The sequence below is a fragment of the Labeo rohita genome, chromosome 1 (assembly GCF_022985175.1).
Source record: "Labeo rohita strain BAU-BD-2019 chromosome 1, IGBB_LRoh.1.0, whole genome shotgun sequence".
Taxonomy (NCBI): Eukaryota; Metazoa; Chordata; class Actinopteri; order Cypriniformes; family Cyprinidae; genus Labeo; species Labeo rohita.
Window position 1 is genome coordinate 34,900,733 of NC_066869.1, and position 20,660 is coordinate 34,921,392.

The window sequence follows — 20,660 nt, forward strand, 5'->3', positions numbered from 1 at the left end:
AGCTTTTTATAATCATTTCCTTAGTGTAAAAGCAGTTTTAGAACCATCTGACTTAATTCTAGCACAGCTGTAATCCTGCGCCACTGTTTATGGTGTGTGGAAATGATTTTTTTGCACTTTAAATGCAACAGTGATTCAGCAGGTCAGTCTGCAAAGATGTATTATATGCTATATTTATATATACTACAAAAATAAAACACAACAATATGACCTTACAACAGTTCATAAGCTCTAAAAAATAATGTAATTCATTTATAATTCCATTTTTAAATTACTGCGTGAGAATGATTTTTTTAAAATGGTAAATGGTTAATTGAGGGCACGCAAAGTTCCTACACTGCCATCATTTGAGAGAGGGAGAAAAAGGGAAAGGAAAAAGACAAATGAATTAGGGTAGAAACACTACGACTGTGCCGTGTCTGCATTGGTTTATGTTCAGGAATGTCTGTTTTTGTCTTTACACCAGCAGAATCAATAGCATCTTAAGCATGCAGACTGCAGTATCATCTTTAATGTGTGCCAGCATTTGGCTGTGGCTCTAAAAGCTCATGTAATGCATTAATTCCAAAGAAAAATTCTTCTGTACACATTCAGATTGATGTAATGAAAAAGCTAATTACCAACATTTGGCTGAAATTAGCATAAAACTAAAGAGCCCACTTCCTTTAATCTGCAATTTTGCACACAACTGCTCATTATTGATATAATAGCTTCAGGCAGCAGACACTTTATTATAGGTTTTGTGAAAATCACAAAATAATGCTGGAAATGACTTTGTTTGTTTCTTTGAGCATTAGAGGACTATCAAGGGGAAATGCACCATTCCTGCCCTGGTTTATGTGTATGGAAAATCATTATGTATATGAATACACACTATAAAGCATAATACCTATATAACACTTGGGGTATAAGTTGAGGTCAAAAGTTTACATGCACCTTGTATAATCTGCAAAATCTTGGTTATTTAAAAAAAAATTAATGAATAATAAATAAATAAAAAATCTGAAAATCATTTAGCACTGACCTGAATAATATATTTGAGTCATTTACATTTAGTCTACAAGAGAAAATAGTAGTTTATAAATAATAATAATACTTTAAATAATAATAATAATAATTTTAGTTTGCATGCACTTGATTTTTACTGTGTTGTTACCTGAATGATCCACAGCTGAAACATTTAATATATTTAGCTAAAATAAGAAAAAAATGTACACATGTATCTTCATGCAGTTCAAAAGTTTACACTCCTGGCTCTTAATGCATCGATTTTCCTTCTGGAGCATCAGTGAGCATTTGAACCTTTTGTAATAGTTTGTAATGCACATGAGTCCCTCAGTTGTCCTCAGTGTGAAAAGATGGATCTCAAAAACATACAGTCATTGTTGTAAAGGGTTCAAATACACAAAAATGCTGAAAAAACAAAGAATTAGTGGGACCTGAAGGATTTTTCTGAAGAACAGAGGGTGGATTTTGCAAGGTGTATATAAACTTTTGACCTTAACTGTAAGTGAAGCACTTTGTCTAGCACTTGCTAACACACAAAACAAAATGCAATACACAACATCACACATATGTCTCTCATATTACAGTCTAGTCAAATTTGGGACACAGATTATAGTCCAAGATGTGTGTTTATTAAGTTATCATAATGTATTCATTCATTTTTTTAGATGTCTTCTGATTGTGAAATAAAGGATCAAAGTTTTGTATCTGTGCATGTTTACTCAAGTGGATGAACATTAAGTTCATTTTCTTGATTGCTGTTTTAAAGAACTTTGCATAAACTGCTCATCAAACCCGCTTTCTCTCTCACGCTCTTCCTTTCTGTGTTTTCATCTGATTCATTATACTGATTAGCCTACTGATGTGCTGCATATCCAAAATTAACATTTGTTTGTGCATTTGCATGTTTTTGCATTTGTATTACTCTCCCTTTGTTATTTTTTCCTTTGGTTGCCTACAAAACTGGATGTGTGTGGCTGTGGCATGAGAACGCATGAGATCCACAAATACATTGCACACATTTACCTTCTTGCAATCCTCTCTCCTAGAGGAAAGTACTTTTGATATTGTTCTCTTATTTGCAGTGCTTAAATTCTGAGGTCAGGCTTACCTCAAAATACCGCATTTCTGTCCTTCCAGGATTAGTTGGTCAACATTGTGCTGTTGTCATATTATTGTTACTCTTGTTATTACAGTTGTTTTTGAGCTCTTTGTTGTGGTGTGCCTTGGTCTCCATGGTCCAGGCTATAGCCTCCTTGTCACTATATATGGAATCTGAAGCTTTTGTCACGGCAACAGCAGCCCATAATCCAATAGCAAAGCCTCCTTCTCCAGAGCGTATTGTGTATGTGTTCTAACAAACACACCCGCTGATGTAACTGGGCTGAGCCAGCAGGAACTGCTGTTCCTGTAGTTTGTGTTCTTTTTTGAGAGTGTTCTTGTAGCTCAAACAGTAGGACATGGTGCTAGCAATGCCAAGGTCATTGGTAAAACACATTCTTTGAATTCACTATAAGTTGCTTTGGATAAAAGCATCTGTCAAATGCCTGGATGTCAAGCAAACAAAACAAACAAGCAAACAAAACAAAAAAAAAACATTTACAGATCAATCTCTAACCTGTCAAGTCTAAGTGGCTGACAGGGTGGACATTTTGGAACAGTGACAGGGTAGACATTTTGAGCTTCAATTAGTATTTTATCTTACAACAAACTGTGACTAGTTAAGTAGTTAGTCTGGTTGTTGAAAAGAATTTGGTATATTTAAAAGTACATATTTTGAAATACTGTATTCTAATCACCTCCGGCATATTTTATGCCGACAGGGTTGGACAAGTTAAGCTTAGGAAAAGCAAGTAAGCAAACTCATACAAAGAAGATTTGTCAATTTAAAAGTCACCAACTTACTCACCTCAGCTGTTGAAATTTTTTGTCACTGAAGAGACAAAAAATCTGTTGTCCAGATGTCACTAAAGGGGATGTTTTTTTTTTTTTTAAAGAGACGATTACCCAATATGACAGTGTGGACTGTCAGGTTTCCCTGGGATAAAGGACTCAGATGCAAAAGTGTGAATCAAACTGATTTTTTAAGGAATATCGGATCAAAGTCCCGGCAGGAATCACACAGCCCAGGTGAACACACCACGCAGATTTAGCTCGCACAGACAAAAGCATTCAGATATCACAATCCTGGCTAGAAGCCGATCTTCACTGAAAACGGTCCTCCAAAGCAGGCATAAATAAGATCCCAGGCAGATAGTCTCTCCTCACAGGTAATAGTAATTCTCACATGCCAGAATAAGATGAGCTCTAAGTCCATAAGCCGCAGGCCACAGATCGCAGAGAAATCAGGCATCAAAAGGAATAACTAGGCAAACAGAAAAAACAAAACATAACAACTGACCAGGACAACTAAAAAAAAAATGACAAAACACACTAGCAAAGAAAAAACGAAAACAAGCAGTAGAAATAGAGCAGACAGAATGAAAGAACTGGAATCAGCTGTAAGCGCGTGCAAGGCCGCGCTGATTGCAAAAGACAAACAGCTGCTTTTATTACCAAATGGTCAATACACTCAAATTGAGTAATCTCTTATTTAATAAAATATGAATAGAGGAACAAACTTCTTAAATTTTATGATTTGAGTATATTCTTAAGTTATCATGGCAAATGAGTAATGTACAGGACAACAAAAGGCACCCTACAGTGATATTGACCCAATGATGTGATTGTATTACTTTGAGTTATGACCTATCGGCCTGCACCATCTAGAGTTTCATGGCAAAACTTTGCATTCATGTCAACAAAATAGCATGAAATGTGAAATATCACACAGGAAATTCTAGCAATGTCAGTTAACAGTATGTCGTATGAAATTACAGGAAATGTAAGGTTAGATCTATAAATTGTTTGTTTAAGCTTGTTTTATGTTTGCATTCAGTAGCTATAGCATTTGACATTCAGTTAGCTGAGCTATAGGGTTTGTTTTAATCCTGACATTGAACCTGATGTGGTTCTAGTGTCTCTTGAGGTGATGTTTTGTGGAGAGACTGACTTTGTTTGCTTTGTAGTAGAGCAAACACTTGAGTCTCTTTGTTAAAAGCTCCATTCAACACCAAGGACAGCAGCCACTAAAACTCAGCATGACACATGACCATGAAGAAGAATAGCAGAACGGAACACATACTGTCTATGAGCATCCATATAGGAAGACAGTTTTCTACATGACTACCTACCTGGTGTGCCTCTGCTGCATTTTTTTTTATAATCCTCGGTCGAGATGATTAAATCGTGCCATCTCATATAGTGAGAGGCCTGGGATTCTTATTAATGCCAAACTCAAGGCTAGTGATCATACTATGACATTCAACACTAGAGACCCAATCAGAGTGCTTCCTACAGCAACACCCTACCTTCATAACTCAAACATAGATTCTGCTGCTGTCAGGTTGGTTCATAGTGGACTGACCTATTTGTAGCATGCTTCCATCCCAGGAACTGTACGTTAGTTAGCTATGCTTTGGAGACAAAATTGTGGCGGTCATGGCGGTCCCCAAAAGGAAAACTGGTTAAAAAAACTGTTAAATTATAAACTAATAACTAATAAATAAATATGCATACAGGGTTCTGAGAGGGTTAGGGGATGGAAGTCAGTATAAAGTCCCCACAAAAATATAAAAATTAACATCTGTGAGCTTACATAAAGATGACATATCATGAAAATCTGACTTTTTCTGTGTTTAAGTGCTATAATCAGGTCCTCGGTGCATCTACACACTCAGAAAACCCAACCCAAAGCCTTTTTCTGGAAGCTTGTGAAAAAAACAAGCCACTCAGATTTCACTATTTACTGTATATTATGCAGCTGCCACAGCTTTCCCAGCTGTTTACATTCACAGACATAACCGACTGTTTTTTTTAACTTGTGTGTTTTTAACATACATGTGTGTGTATTTGATAGTTTTAGCACAATAAAACATAAAAGAACTTAGTTTAGTACTCACATGCCGTGTGACAGCCGCTTTCTGTGCGCATGCTTTAGATGTGTGTGCTCAGAAAACCGTATATCATAAGTTTAAACTAATTTGGTTTAAGACGTATGATTTTCGTGCAATAGACAAGATAATCAAAACCAAACAGATGAGCAGCAGCTCATTTGCATTTAAAGAGACATGCAAACAGTGTGCTTCTGCTATAACATTTTCAAAATTATAAAGGATCTGTGGGGTATTTTGAGCTGAAACTTCACAGGCATATTCTGGGGACACCTGAGACTTATTACATATTGCAAAATAGCATAATAGGTCTCCTGTAGACATTTATTGGAGACAAATTTGAGTTGAATATAATAAACCTTCTTTTGGGGGGACAATATTTGTAAGTGAGTAAGTAAATGAAAATGAAGTTGTAGAAAAAAAAAAGTCTGGAATGTCACTGTTTAGATAGCTAGGTAAAAGTGCATGTGTATGTTTTCATCATAGCTCAGAATTGTATCATGTATTTAGCTTTGCTCAACATGCTGTTACAAGGGTTTTAAATATGATTGTGATGGGCCTGAAAAGCCAAACTGTTACTTGATTTGTGAGTGCATCCCATTCAGTCCACTAATAATCGGCTTCACTGTCACAACAGAAGAGAGCACAGCTGTATCCCTTTCTGTTCTCAAAATAGAAATGGTTTATGAAAGTTTATAGCTACAGTATCCACTGGGATTACTCCAAGGGAGGTAGACAATCAAAATGCTTAATCTATTTTTGAAACGTTTTTGAATAATAAACATTTCTCCATCAAATGTAAAGAGATTTAAAAAGTGGAGCACTTTTATTTGCTAAGTAAGAACTGTCATTTCTTTAATCCCCATTTTATCTGTGATATTTTCAAGGAGTGGCACATAAGAAGTCAGTTTTTTTAGGGAGTTTTAGGGATCTCTAAGGACAGGCTGTCAATTACATTAGCAGTGATGCGTTTCATTCACTCTGTCTCACTTTCTCTCCAAACAACATAATAAAATCCTCTCTCTTCGCTGTTTTGATCAGGCATGCAGAATCATTTCCTAAGCTTGACTGACTGGCTTGGTTTTTATCTTGTCACTGCTGGTCTTTCAAGGACATCACCTCATTTCAACTCACAGAGCACAAAATGCTGCATTGATCTATGTATTTGAGCTTGTGTAGGGCTGTCCTCAAACACTGAAAATGAAAACTCAAACTTTTTATTGTCACCTGTTCACCGGCTGCTCCTTGTACTCCCGCTGTCTATTGTGTTTATGCTCTTTTTTCCTAAGGTATAAAGCAGAGCTGAGGAATGTTTGTTGCTTTCCACACACACATAGAGGCACATTGGAGAGGGCTTTTAAATGTCTAATGGATCTCTCTGAAGGCTTTAACAAGGATATGTTTTACGGATAAATCAATGTGAACACTCTTTCTAAAAGCAGTGTACTCATCACTGAAGTAATTTCAGAAAAATTACAGGGGGAAGAATATTAGCTATTGGCACACATGGAGTATAAAAGGGCCCCAGGTGTGATTTTTGGATGGTTCATCTGCTGCAGCCTCTTGTGTGTTCAGTGTAAAGGGTTCACAGTCCAACACAAACAAGCACAAAAACAGATGCACAGTCACATACAGATGTCATTCGTTCTTATTTGAGTTAGACAGAAAATGTGAAATGGTTTGTTTATGTGTATATCTGTTTATGGTCAGCAAGAATACATGAGGAAGAAACAGAGCACATGCTCATGCAAACTTGTGTGCACATTCACTCACACGTGTCTCTGTCAAGTCAACTGGAAGTAAAGGGAAGAGGCTATCACTCAATAATTCATTCTAGTGTGGAGAGTTTCTGTTGGATTATGCTTGTCCAAGCTACACAGCAGCTTTTGTTTTACTAGCAAGAAAACCCCTCATAAACCAGCTTTTATCATCATAAAGATCTTTAATTATGGTGCTATTCAAAAAGCATTTAAACAGCTGTGATGTTAGGGTTGTTACATTTATGTTTTTGTTAAAATTACAGGGGAGTAGGGTACGACGGGGTAAAGGTCCTCATGGGGATAAAATCCTTTACTTAAGGGGCCATTAAAGGCCCTTATGTTGTAAATTGCTTCTTTGTCATTATACACTGTTAAATTGTCATGATTTATAAGGTCATTGACAAAAGGTCAAATTTAAGGTCATTTGAGTGACAGATTGCAACAGCTTGAGATAAAAAATCTTTGTTTGCATTCTACTGAAGAAACAAAGTCACCTACATCTTGGATGCCCTGGGGGTAAGCAGATAAACATCAAATACTCATTTTTGGGTGAACTATCCCTTTAAAGGTGATTTCTGGTGACAGCGCTGCTCAGTGAATTTGTTGTCTGCTTCTTACAATGTGTTGTTGAAAGTAAAAAATAACTTCCTTGTTTACAACCCTGTTTCAGTCTCTTTCAATATAAAAGTCTTTACTGTAGAGTCACTCCTGTGGTCTCTTGTTGAGATCTAATGGTGGAATCTAATGAAAATAATCACCATCACGAACGAACACACACACACACACACACACACACTGTTCCCTAATACTAAATATTATTATTAAATACACAGACAAAACCAAATTAAACCCTGCGGCTCGTGACGATACATTGAGGTGTTAAGATACTAAACAATCAGTCTTCACTAAACAATCAGAAATTTTCAAACAGATATTATCTTTATTAATAAACCGCAAACATGCGAAGCCTAAACAAGTACATTCTTGCCTAAAAACTAAACTACATTTAAAACTACAGACAATCAGATTTGAAGACCAGAAAGAACCGCTGTATAAATATATATAAAAACATATATATTAACTCTTTTGCATCCTTTATATTTACATTTTTATAAAAACAAACTTTTTATTCATTATTATTCATTATTATATATTATTCATTATTCATCATTATTCATTTATATATTTAATAATGAAAAATAGGAAAAAAAAGTTGACAAACTTTTTGGTGTGAAAAGCTTTTAACTCATTTAAAACAACAACAACAACAACAACAAAACAGCAAACAGAATTCACAGTTCCCAAACAACTCTCCTGTGCTCCATTACAGAGAGCATCTGTATGTCTCTCTTTGAGTCTCAGTTTTATCTCGTCCTCCCCCTGCTGTTAAAGCAGTGCTGCTCAGCTCTAGCAATAAGCATTGTGCTCACTGCTCAATCAGAGTGCTTTTATCTGACCATCGAGCACTTTGTTCATTAGTGGCACGTTAATGATGAGTCACATGCCCCTTACAACCCCTCTAACAGACTAACAGCCTTTTAAATGCCACTTACATAGTGACCGAGGCTCAGCAGTGCACCCTCATGATTATAGGGCTCTGAATGTACTATTTACTGTGTTGTGTATGTCTGAATGACCTGTGGTGGGAGACAGAGCATGTGATTTATTACATGACTGCACTGCAGGTCAGTCTTTTTTATATGAGTATTGTGCAAGTGATTGGCATTTTAATAAAGCTCTCTATTAAACGCATGTGTAAAAGAGCTATACTGTAGTTTTGTTCTGTCAATATTAGTCAATGCTGCAGTCAGGCAGAGGTTGAGAACTGGACAGTGCAGATATCCTCCCTGTGAATACAGAGATAGGCTTGTCTCAAAGCTGTCATGTATAGCTAGAAGAAAAAAAGAAATAAATTTAAAAACTGACAGTCAGAGGACCCGTTTCTTGTTGTGTATATTTATGTGAGTTTTACGAAGCTGGTGTAAAATATTAGTTCAGAAAAAAAGCAGAACGGAAAGAATAAACAAGATTTAATAGAGCTATAATTGTATTGTTTACTGAAAAGAAACTGGCATCAGGAAAGGTAAAAGTTGAATAAACAAAACTGTATCATGCTGTGGAATGGCCACAAACTTCACAAACTTCTGTTTATGACAGTCAATGTTTAATATGCCCCCTGAAATGATATTCTTGCTATTTTAAACCCAGTTTCCCTAAAATTACACATTATGAAAAACAAAATACAGCCCTTTTGAAAATAGCATGTACCTGTATCTCTCTCCGAACAAAAATATTTAGGCCAAGGGTATCTATCTCTGGTGTCCTAATTCTGTCTTATCAGTGCACTAAAACAGTCAAATATGAGCAAGGCTACATTTATTTAGTGACCAGCTGCATGTTAATGTCCATGCTAATGTATTGCTGTGTAAAGCAATACATGACACTTGGGGATTTATGACTGTGGACCAGTGTTGGGCTTGTTACTCAAAAAATTAAAATTTATTACTCGTTACTAGTTACTCCTTTTAAAATGTTTTACTTTCTGGCAATAGTAATTAGTAATACTACTAGTAATATTACCTTTTCTTCATGCCACGAAGAAGTTATAACCACATTCTCATAAAATTCTACTAAAATGTTACTAACAATATATTTCTGCCTCATTATTTGACCAAAATCCTCATTGGATCACAGTCAGAAATTATTACAAAAAAATCAGCGGTGATTGATAGTGACTTTTAAGTAAAAGTGTTGTATTTCTAATTGTAATGTGTAGCTTGAAGGTAATTGTAGCTATAATTTTGTGATAAAGGCCTATTTTATCTCATTTATGGCAAGATTTTCCATATTCCAAGATTGTGTGATGTACCAGTGACTTAAAAATTTTGAGAGTCTTAAAATTTTTTAAAATAAAGCTACGAATTATTGGATTGTTGGCTTTCAAATCATTAGGGGGTAATGCATCATAAGTAACTAAGTAATGTTTTATGAATGGTAACTGTAATATTATTAATGAAAACTTACTAGCATAATTACACTAGTTACTGTAAAAAGTAATATTATTACTGTAACTAGTTACTGCCCAATACCAATTACTTGTGTTTGTCATGTGTACAAAAAATGGTACAGTAATTTGTTGTTATTAGGTTAACTGTAAAATACACTGCCATAGTGTGAAATTACATACTGTCAAATTTATTGTTTTTGATTTAATCAAGATTTGCCATATAATTTACAGTAAAAAAGGGTAAAAGGACATTACTATTAGCCCCTACATGACACATCACATTGTCTTATTTAAATAGTTATGTTTCTTTTCATTTTTTATTATCAGTATCAATATTTTTCTATCAATACTTAAGGGTGTTTTGTGTTACAATTTCTACTATTTAGTTAATGTTTGTTGCATTATTTTAATGTCATGTTCATGATGGTATGATAGTTTATGATCATAATTTCTTATGTACCACAAGGTAAAAAGCAGAATTTGGTTGCTCAGCTAATTTGGTATAGTGCATTAACACAGTATATTTTTACGGTGAATATCTAGAGCCAGAAACTCTTACTATTTGATAGGATTTTTTTTTTTAAATTTCTTAATAGGTTACAATGGGGCTAGTTGTCACAAATGTAGTGAAAGACAAATATGTTTTTTTCTCTCTTTCTTTCTTTCTTTCTTTTTTTCTTTCTTTTAATCAATCAATTAATCAATTAAGTCAGTAAGTATTCTGTCATTCAGACTAAATCACATTAAAAAGGTCAGTTTATTGGAGCAAGTTGTCACATTTTAAATTACAGTCAAACCAAAAATTATTTAGACACCAGATATCATTTTTGTTTTTTTTTTCTTACATGGGTGCAGGACTATAGTTCATTTATGTAAATTGGAATAGCAAAATAAGGTAAACTGTGACATATTATACCCAAAAATTCTTCATACAGTGGACTACCAGTAAAACTTATTTGACCAAAAATGATTTGACCATGTTTTGCTTAAGTGTTTTTTGTTTAATTGCTAATGTGAACTTTTTACACCACAGGCTGAACAAAATGAAGCATTGCTTGGTAATTGGTTGACCTAAATTGGTATTACCTGATTGTGTACTTAAATTTAGCAGCTGACTGCTGACAGCTATTCAACCTAATTAATTTGTGAGACAGTCTAACAGAAAGATGGCATTATCAAGATGAATTTGTTCTGACACAGTTTAACTCTGGGTTCTTGTAAATAAATGTTTAAATTTAGCTCTAAAGTCTACTTTAAGCTGTTTAATTGCAGGTTCCAATATGCCCTACTATAGGACCACTAAATATCAACATTTGATCAGTGAACCTTATTTTTTTTTTTAGCAGTAACTCAGAAACTTCAGTCTACCATATAAAAGCCATCATCACAATAACTTTACACAACAAATTACAAAATTAACATAGCAAGTAATTTCTTTGTAACTTTACAAGATTAGCTCAGTTAACTGGGGAGTTCTTACCAGGTGTCTTTTTTGCTATATGATAGAGCTTTCTGTGTCTATTTATACTGAACAAGTCCCGCTGCTATTGATAGTTAAATCAAAGAATTATTGACGTTCACAAAGTTCAGCCACAGAGGTCTTACTCAGCTCCCCACACACACTAACACAATGACACAAACACATAGCAAACTACTTTGAGGAGCTATGCAGCACAATTCATCTGCCCACAGGGTGAATCTAATGAAAGTAACTCCCTCAAACACTCTTTCTTTCTAATCCTTCTAACCTACTCACTGTGCCCTGCAGCTGTGTGTGTGTGCATCAGAGCCAAATACAGTATGCATCACTGCATGCGTAAGATTTTTAACACAGAACAAGTCTAAATGCAGTAAAACATCAAAGTCCCACATGCAAAAGTATTCAGATGTTTAAGTCTACTAAAAGTCTCTTTTACTGAATTATACATATTATTTTTTGTTTCAAGAACTCAAGATTAGCACTTGAAAGTCAAAATTAATTATTTTAATGTGGAACAAATGATTTTGTCAGTCATTGGGTTTCCTTTGTATGCCTTTATTTGCAGTTTAACATATTTGTCAGTCAGTCAGTGGGATATCATAAGCTGTGAAAGAGAGATTCATGCTGCCTTCAAACACCCAAGGCATCTCGATAGCAGAATATGACACAAACGTTTCTATCTCTATATACTGTCTGTGAAGGCAGCATTTTTCAGTCGTTTTTTTTTTCACACTTTCTCATTGGGATGTCAGAATTAGTCAAAAGAGCAAGGACAAGGGTAAAAGGGTAAAAACAAATGTATGTGCTTGTGCACCTGTTGTGAATGTTTCTGTATACTGTAAGCACTGAAGTACAGTAGCGCAACTACTTGACTTGTACAATTATTTTTGAATAAGCTTTAATCCAGGTTATAGATTTACTTAAATGGGCCATCAGATGCAAAGTTCACTTTCACATGTTGTTTGAACATTAATGTGTGTTGGCTAGGGTTGGGTATCGTTTGGGGTTTTTTCGATACCGGTGCCAAATCGATACTTTTAAAACGGTGCCGGTGCCAAAACGGTGCCTGAACCGATACTTTTAAAAAGCCACAAAGTGGTGGATGACACAAGAATATATTTTTATTGGACAAAAAAAGTTCTTTAAATTGAACAATGTATTAAAAGTAAAAAAAAAAAAAAAAAAGAAGAAGTAGTACTATACATTATTAAGTCAATGCAAAACGCAACAACAATAAAACCTAAGCCACCTAACCCAACTACAATAATTTAACAGCTTAAAATTTCAGAAATTCTTTTGCAGAAATATGACTATATGTGATGAGATCTGGGAAAATCCGTCGGATGTCGCGGTGGGACGTTTTCAGGAAATTCGTTTTTCATTAAATTATTATTCTATAACATCTTGTCTATCATCTCTGAAAATATCTCTTCGAAATTCACTTGTTTAGTGCAGAAAAATAGACATTTATTGCAGCAAGCAGAAATGACTGTCTTTCTCCTATGTTAAGAACGCGCTGCGGAGGTGCTTTCCCTTAACTCCACAAAAACAGTTAACCTATCAAAATAAACCACCTAACATATTTAGTAAAGACGTATCAGTTCACATTCTCCACCAGTCCTGTGTAAAGTACGGCAAGCAAAGTTATTTATTTATTTTTTATGTATTTATTTATTTTAACATCGTGAGATGGCGGAGCACAACAACGCCGTCTAAAGTACTGCAGCTGCTCACTTAACCGATCTTACTCGTCTCAGTCTGCCCAGTTTTGGTGATGTCAGTGCCCTAAATGATGTTACGGGCTATTTCACATCCAGAGATGAAGGATCGGATGATGAAGTTACTAAAGAGGAGTCGTCCGATGACAGTCTGTTTTATCACAGTGCGCGAACAGTTGCGCTGCGCTCGCTTTTATTACAAGGTAGGCTGCATTTACTAAACATAAAATGGGTGAACAACGGAAAACAAACGTTGTCTGTTTGTCTAATGATGCAGTAGCGCTCCTAACTTGACAGACAGCTCTCGTTAAACCCGTAAAGTGAAAGTGAAAGCCGTCTCACTTTAAAGCCGTTTTTCTCAAAATCCCATTCCTAAAAATCATCGCTATCAGCCAACCTAAGATAGCCATAACGCAGGTTATGTAAAAAATAAAAGTTTTGGAAAGGGACCTGTACTCAGCTTTCATATGGTGTCAAAACCTAAAAAAGGTAAAATTTCACCATGTGTTGGGTTTTCCTAGATCGCATCACATATTTGCCGTCTCTGGCAAAATACGACACCTCTCCAGCTGATGTCTGCAAACTGTCAAACACGGTGCATCCCTCTGCTTTCAAGTTTATTCAACATACCATCAAATGTTTAGGTTTGACGCGTTTTCCCCTTCACACGCAACTGCTGTAAAACATTTGCTGCACGTCGCAGTGTCTGAATCATTTCTCGTATAGCCACAATGTTTAGTTTTTGGCATTTTAAGTTAGACGCGTTTAATGTAGCTCGCTAAGCTAACGGCAAACCACCTGCTGCAGTCAGAGCAAGTGTAACGATAGTTGCAGCATTCATGCGCTTCTCGGATGGTCTCATTTCCAGACGATTTGTGCTTTTAATTCGAAATGTGAAAATGGATAGTAACTACAAAGATGTCTTGGATTTCTATCATCAAAGCTTTCCGACGTTCACGTGAGTTTTCTCATTCAGTAAATAAATTTTCTGATCATTCTGACACCACATGAATGCAGTATTTAAATTTAACTAGCGATCATGCATGTTGATGAATCAATGCTTCTACATCCGTGTCATAGCACCAGAAGACAAATATTTCAATCGACAGTTCAGGCATTTAAGTGGCACCGAAATGAGGCACCGAAATTCGCGTTCTGATTCGGTCCGGTACATACCGGTCACATGGGTACCGGTGCCCAACCCTAGTGTTGGCAGTGTATGTACACATCTACCCTATAATGATAAAATCCATGCAGTGGTTTTTAATTAATCTGTTAAAAATAATATCCCCTTTTTCAAATCGAGCCATTCTCAGATGCTGTGGCGTCACACCGACAGAGGCCACTCCCACGTTAGTTGATTGACATGAGCATCTTACATCAGACCCACCTTACATCAGCTGTAGCAGTCCAGCCTCCATTGTTTCGATGCTGGAGCAGGGATGTAAGTTAGACAATCAAAATATCCGATTGAACGATTGAGGTGTTGTGTTGCTGGATGTAATAATGAACATAATGGTTGCCATTTACTCCTGACATCTGAGCCGCGGAAGATGCAGTGGATTATGTTTGTTTGTGAAGGGAATGCACCTCACGATCTATACAAATGCGTCTGTGTTCACGCAAATCATTTGTGATCCAGCTTCACCTACAGCAGAAGTGAGTATAAGGTTTTTTTAATGAATCTCTGTAATCACCTTTCCTAATAACATGCTAGTTAGCAAGTTTCGCGGCTAAATGCGCTAAATGCGGCTAAAGTAAACAGGGTCGTCACTCCACAGAGAGAAGCGAGGGGCAGGGCAAACAGAGCTCATTTGCATTTAACGGAACAAACCCTCAGAATGGGTTGATTTTTGCAGAGCTCATTTTGACAAAGTAAACAGGGTGTTGTTTTACACTACCATTGACAGTTTTTAAAGGGTTCATCAGATGCCCATTTTCCACAAGTTGATATAATTATTTAGGATTTTAATGAAAAGTCTATAATATACTTTGGTTAGAAATTCTCAATGGTTGTGTAAAACTACACCCTGAGCTCTGCAAAAATCATCTCATTCTAAGGGGTTGTTCCTTTAAATGCAAATAAGCTCTGCTCGCCCGCCCCGCCCCGCCCCGCCCCGCCCCGCCCCTCTCTACTCTCTGTGGAGTGACGAGCCTGTTTACCGTAGCCGCATTTAGCCGCGTTTAGCCTTAAACTTCCTAACTACCACGTTATAAGGAAAGGCAATCGCAAAGATTCATTTAAAAAAAAACCTTATACTCATTTCTACTGTAAGTGTAGCTGGATCACAAATGATTCGCACGAACATAGACGGATATATGTAGATCGGGAGCCACATTCCCTTCACAAACAAGCGTAATCCACTTCATCTTCAGCGGCTCAGATGTCGGGAGTAAATGACGACCACTATGTTCATTATTACATCCAGCAACACAACACCTCAATCGTTCAATCTAACTTACATCCCTGCTCCGGCATCGAAACAATGGAGGTTACTGGACTGTGACAGCTGGTCTGAGGTAAGACGCTTATGTCAATCAACTATCGTGGGAGCGGCCTCTGTCAGTGTGATGCCACACAGGTATCTGAGAATGGCTCGATTTGAAAAAGGGGAATATTATTTTTGCAGATTAATTAAAAAACACTGCATGGATTTTCATCATTATAGGGTAGATTTGTACATACACTGCCAACACACATTAATGTTCAAACAACATGAAAAAGTGAACTTTGCATCCAATGACGCCTTTAATCAGTAAGTATATTATAGACTTATAGATTATAGACTTTTCATTAAGATTCTAAAGATTCATATCAACTTGTGGAAAATGGGCATCTGATGACCCCTTTAAATAAATAAATAAATACTTTTTACATGCTTTAATGACACAGTCCTTGAAAATGAAAAGCAGCTATAAAGCTCTGAAGCAGCTCTACCACCACTACTGACTGCATATGGAATTTAAAACATAAATTTGTGCCAGAAAATATAAAAGCTTTAAAATACTCTCACCTGATTTCTTAATCTTTCCCCACTTGCAACTAGGTCATTATTAAGCTTTTTGACAAACACCATGCGATTTAGTGTCACATGGATCCTGTGGTGTCTCTATATAAAGCCCAGTGTTATGCAGAGAGCTTTTGTGGTTTACTGGTGCAACTTCAGTCTGATCTCTGATATTGAACTCTGCCGCTTTTTCAAAGCAATCATCTGTGGCTGCATCTCTCACATGTCTCTTTCTTTGATCACGAAAAGTTTTGAAGGTTGACCTTTTCTAGTAGGTTTTTGTTTTGTTTCATGTAAGTTACATTTCCTGACAGTTGCATCAACAGGGCTCAGTGGGGTTTCCAAACACTTGGTATCTGGCACCTTCTTTCCAGTTTCTGCAATGCTTTACTTACATTGTGTGCCTTTGATATACTTTTAAGTATTCACTTTTTATTCATGACTATTATTCACTGCTATGCTGCAAAATTATAAACTAAATTACTGAATCATTAAGGGTCTGAAGGACTGAATTGTGCATACTAATGCAAGCATATAGACGAAGTCAAAAGTTTACATACACCTTGCAGAATCTGCAAAATTGTATTTATTTGATCTAAATAGAAGGGATCATACAAAATGGATGAGTAATGAATAACGTTTATATATAGTTCACAAGAGAAAATAATAGTTGAATATAAAAATGACCCTGTTCACAAGTTTACACACGCTTGATTCTTAATACTTTGTTTGGTACCTGTATGATCCACAGCTGTTTTTTGTTTGTTTGTTTTTAGTGATAGTTGTTCCTGAGTCCCTTGTTTGTCCTGCACAGTTAAACTGCCTGCTGTTCCTCAGAATAATCCTTCAGGTCCCACAATTACTCTAAGGCAGAAATGGGCTTACATAGCTACTTATAAGTTTCATTTTAAAAGTTAGAAATATAGGTGCATGACATTTTCAATTAAAATAATTCGAAATACGATGTTAGCTCATTCATTTAAACATTGCTTATGTAATCCCAGTGTTCTGCGTCAAGACATACTTATGACTAACCATTCTTACATCAGTAAATATCCTGAGTTTGATTAGCAACAATTATAAATAAACCTTGAGGTTTGTGCATCACAAAAATATTCTTATGCAGTCCATTACTAAAGCAATTTGAGTGTGAACATCTTGCACTGACATCAGTGTGAGCTGGTAAGAGGCTGTATGTGAGCATCCTGTGTACGGGGCACTAGTCGTGGTGTGGCAGGAGCAGAGTGTGTGTCTTTAATGCAGCCACACCGCTGTGCTCTGTGCCTTTATGGCAACTGGAGCAGAAAATCGTCTCATCATGCAGTGCAGATTACATGTCTCTCCTCAGACTATATGTGCATGAGCAATGCACATTCAGCTTGTCTACTTATGTTTGTACAATTCATGTTGTTCCTTGTCACCTTATTTCGTCTAAAGTGATGTACAATACAATACAGTAACAATCTAAATCTAAAAGAAGTAATGATGGAGAGGTTCTCTCAGTCACCCTCCAGTTAAACTAACAACATTTGTACTAGTACCAGTTTATAGAATTATTGAAACTACTTAAAAGCTGATAATCATTTACTAATCACTTATTGGAACACAAACTGCCTACTAAATGGCCAGTTTTGTGCAAATTCTAAAATGTGATTATTGTAGAAACCAACTAGATCGACCGCAAAATGTAAGAATTGGCTCCCTTTCAGTTCATGAGTGGAATTTGAATTCAATTTGCCATGTTCCACAGCAGGGTAAGTGTTGTTTCTGTAATTCAGTTTCCAATGAATTCATCCCACAGGATGTTTGTAAAGTGTTCTTTTTTGCCTGGTTTTGTATTTGAGACTTTTAGTTTGTAATGTTCTTTTGTGCATTTCTGTTTCCTGTGTCACTTTCTTTGTGGTTTACATCTGTCTCATCATGCCTTTTGTGAGGAGGCAGGCTCAATAATGTGTTTGGTTAAAGATTGTGGGTGCACTTTTAAAAAAATAAATAAATAAAAATAAAATAAATAAATACATACATACCAGTAATAATAATAATGATGATGACGATAGTGATGATGTGCATGGACAAATTTATCTGAAAACACTGCAGTATTGTATGAAAAAAATCACTTTTGTCAATTTTGATTTAATGGTGACTTTAAAAGCTGTGTTTAGATCTTGTGTCTAAAGACTGCTATTCTTTTACAACTGAATTGAAATAAAAAGAAAATAAAGTTGTTGAATTGCAGTGCTAAGACATTTGGGAAAACCCCCTATCAAGAAAAGTCTGTTCACTCTGTGACACTATATGCAATTTCTCAGAGCAGCCGTTTTGGGCATCCAAGGCCAAGTCCTATCTATTTGGAGAATGGGGAAATCCTGAAATCCTGTTATTTATGCTAAAAAAGCATTTAAAAAGCTTACATTTTACTTTGGAGTGCACATGTGCAGTCCTATAAGTGCGCATGTCAGATACTGAGAGCACTGTCTTACTAGTAGGGTTGGAGCCGAACCCGAATACAGTATTCGGAAAGGCACAAATAGCGTGCTTTTTACAAATACTTATTTCGAACAAATACTTTAAAAAAAAATATTTGTATTCGGGAACAAGAAAAACTTTATATCAAAAAGCTGCGTTTCCTCATGAGACCGCAGTGCATGCCCGCATGAGCGAGTGAGTGACAATCAGGAGTCGGAGGGGTTGGGGGCAGGGCTCGAAATTGCGACCGTATTGGTCGCATATGCTCCCAAAATTTAATCTGCGCGACCTCAAAATATATTCGGAAGCATTTGTGCGAGTGCAAGAAAGTATTGTGGTGCGACTTGTTTTTATTTCTTTTCAAAACTTTCGCTAGCCTAATACTGCCCAGAATGCTGTGAGCTGATACAGTGACAGTTTCGCCGTTCTCTCCAACATTACATAACTAACTAAACTTGATCTTTACATTCTTAACTTTAATGCAGAATTTAGATATTAGTCGTCAATCACTCCCTGTCACTGACACTGCGCTCCGCTGAAACTCGGAACCGGAGCCGTTTTTTCTCTCTTAACCAACCTCTGTTCCAGATTTGCACAAACTACATTGCAATTAGGGGTGTGTGATATGACGATTTTTGATTGTGGAGAATTAAAATGTCTCCACAATCTGCTTTTGAAGAAATATACTATATTTTGTGCTACAGCGCACGTTCTGGCATACATTCACATCAAATGATAACTCCACTCACGCAGGGGCGTAATTTCCACTGGGGACACACTTTTCAAAATCCCGTTTGTGTCCCACCACTTTTAAATAGTTTTGTTAAATTAATGTCTTGTATTGTGGAATGGACGCTCAGCACCGCAGAGAGTTTAGCGCCATCGTTAAAACGAAACCGAAAGTAAAACGCGCGCGCGCATTCAAAAGCAATTTTAATACCCCACGTTTAGAGAGCGACTCCCCAGTTAACCTTAGCATAGCTTCCCGTCACTCATTAACTTAGTTGAAACTCCTCACATGGATTTGGGCAACCAAGAGTGTGGCTGCTGCTGAGCCATCTCTTGGTCCTCCACCAGCCAAAAAAAGTGTGTAGAAGTGTAACGCAAAAAAAATGGATTTTTACGCCTATATATTTTGAATTTTACTCGAATACAAATACAAATACAAATACTTTTCCCCCTCAACAAATACAAATACAGATACAAATACCGGCTGCTTTGCACACCCCTACTTACTAGCATACCATCCTCAGTTATAACAAGTGGTTATTTGAATTACTGTTGTCTTTCTATCAGCTTGAACCAGTCTGGCCATTCTCCTCTGGCCTCTGGCATCAATAAGGCATCTTCAACCACAGAACTGACGCTTACTCAATATTTTCAAAGTTCCTTTAAGGCAAGTCAATTTCACTCAGCGGCCATCTTTGAAATGCCTCTCGGGCAGGCAAGTGCAGCTCCTATTTCTTTGAATGGGGAAACATCAAATTCTCCAAAACTGTTCACCAAGCTTACGATTAAATTTCATATTTGAAATCACCAATGAAATCTGACAAGAACTGTCTCATAAATATTGTTCCTTATGCTCCAATAGCGTTTTTTTTAGGCCAGATCAGCCAGTGCGCATGCACAGTACTGAGCGCACATCTCAGTACTGTGACAAGTGGGCTGCCTCCCCCCCTAATTATCATCGTCACCCCGTCCGTAATCGCCGCCCTTCACCAGGCTCCCGACGGGAGTGGGTGTGCGAGAGAGCTCGACTAAATTCCGGTTTCTCTGTCCCCGGTCCGGTGCGTTGCGAGAGGGAGTCGCCCGGAGACGAATCCCCGCCCACTCCAACTGCTGGAGCCTGGTTGAGGAAGGTAGCACTCCCGTGTGGGCGGCGGCCTGATGACGGGGATGTCGCTTGGCGGGGGGAACGTGACGAGTCAGCTGCCTCCCCCCTAATTATCATCGTCACCCTGTCCGTAATCGCCGCCCTTCACCAGGCTCCCGACGGGAGTGGGTGTGCGAGAGAGGAGGGGCGCTGAAACAGCCAGGTCTGGTGGCGTGTGATGAGGCACACCTGATGTGAATGAAGCCTCATCAACGCCGCTGTTAAAATGCCGAGCGCGCCTCTCCTCGGGAGACCGGTCTCTTGCCCGTGCATGCATGCTGGTGTCCCCGTGGGTCCAGGAAGGGAGCGTAGAGGGACGAGCGCCGCCGAAAATGATGGACGAGCTGCCGG

General features: G+C 37.2%; 1 protein-coding gene across 4 annotated transcripts in view; it reads left to right on the forward strand.

The window, feature by feature from the left end:
- The window catches only part of chrna6 (cholinergic receptor, nicotinic, alpha 6), a 55,040-nt gene that overhangs the window by 19,812 nt on the left and 14,568 nt on the right, over window positions 1-20,660 (forward strand). The window contains exon 6 of one of the 4 annotated variants that reach the window (XM_051110805.1): window positions 3,003-3,173. The exons of the other annotated variants lie outside the window; for them this stretch is intronic. Coding sequence (XP_050966762.1) covers window positions 3,003-3,158 — 156 coding nt within the window. The 3' untranslated portion in view covers window positions 3,159-3,173. Of the gene's footprint in view, window positions 1-3,002; window positions 3,174-20,660 lie in introns of those variants that run through there. 4 annotated transcript variants of the gene reach the window in all.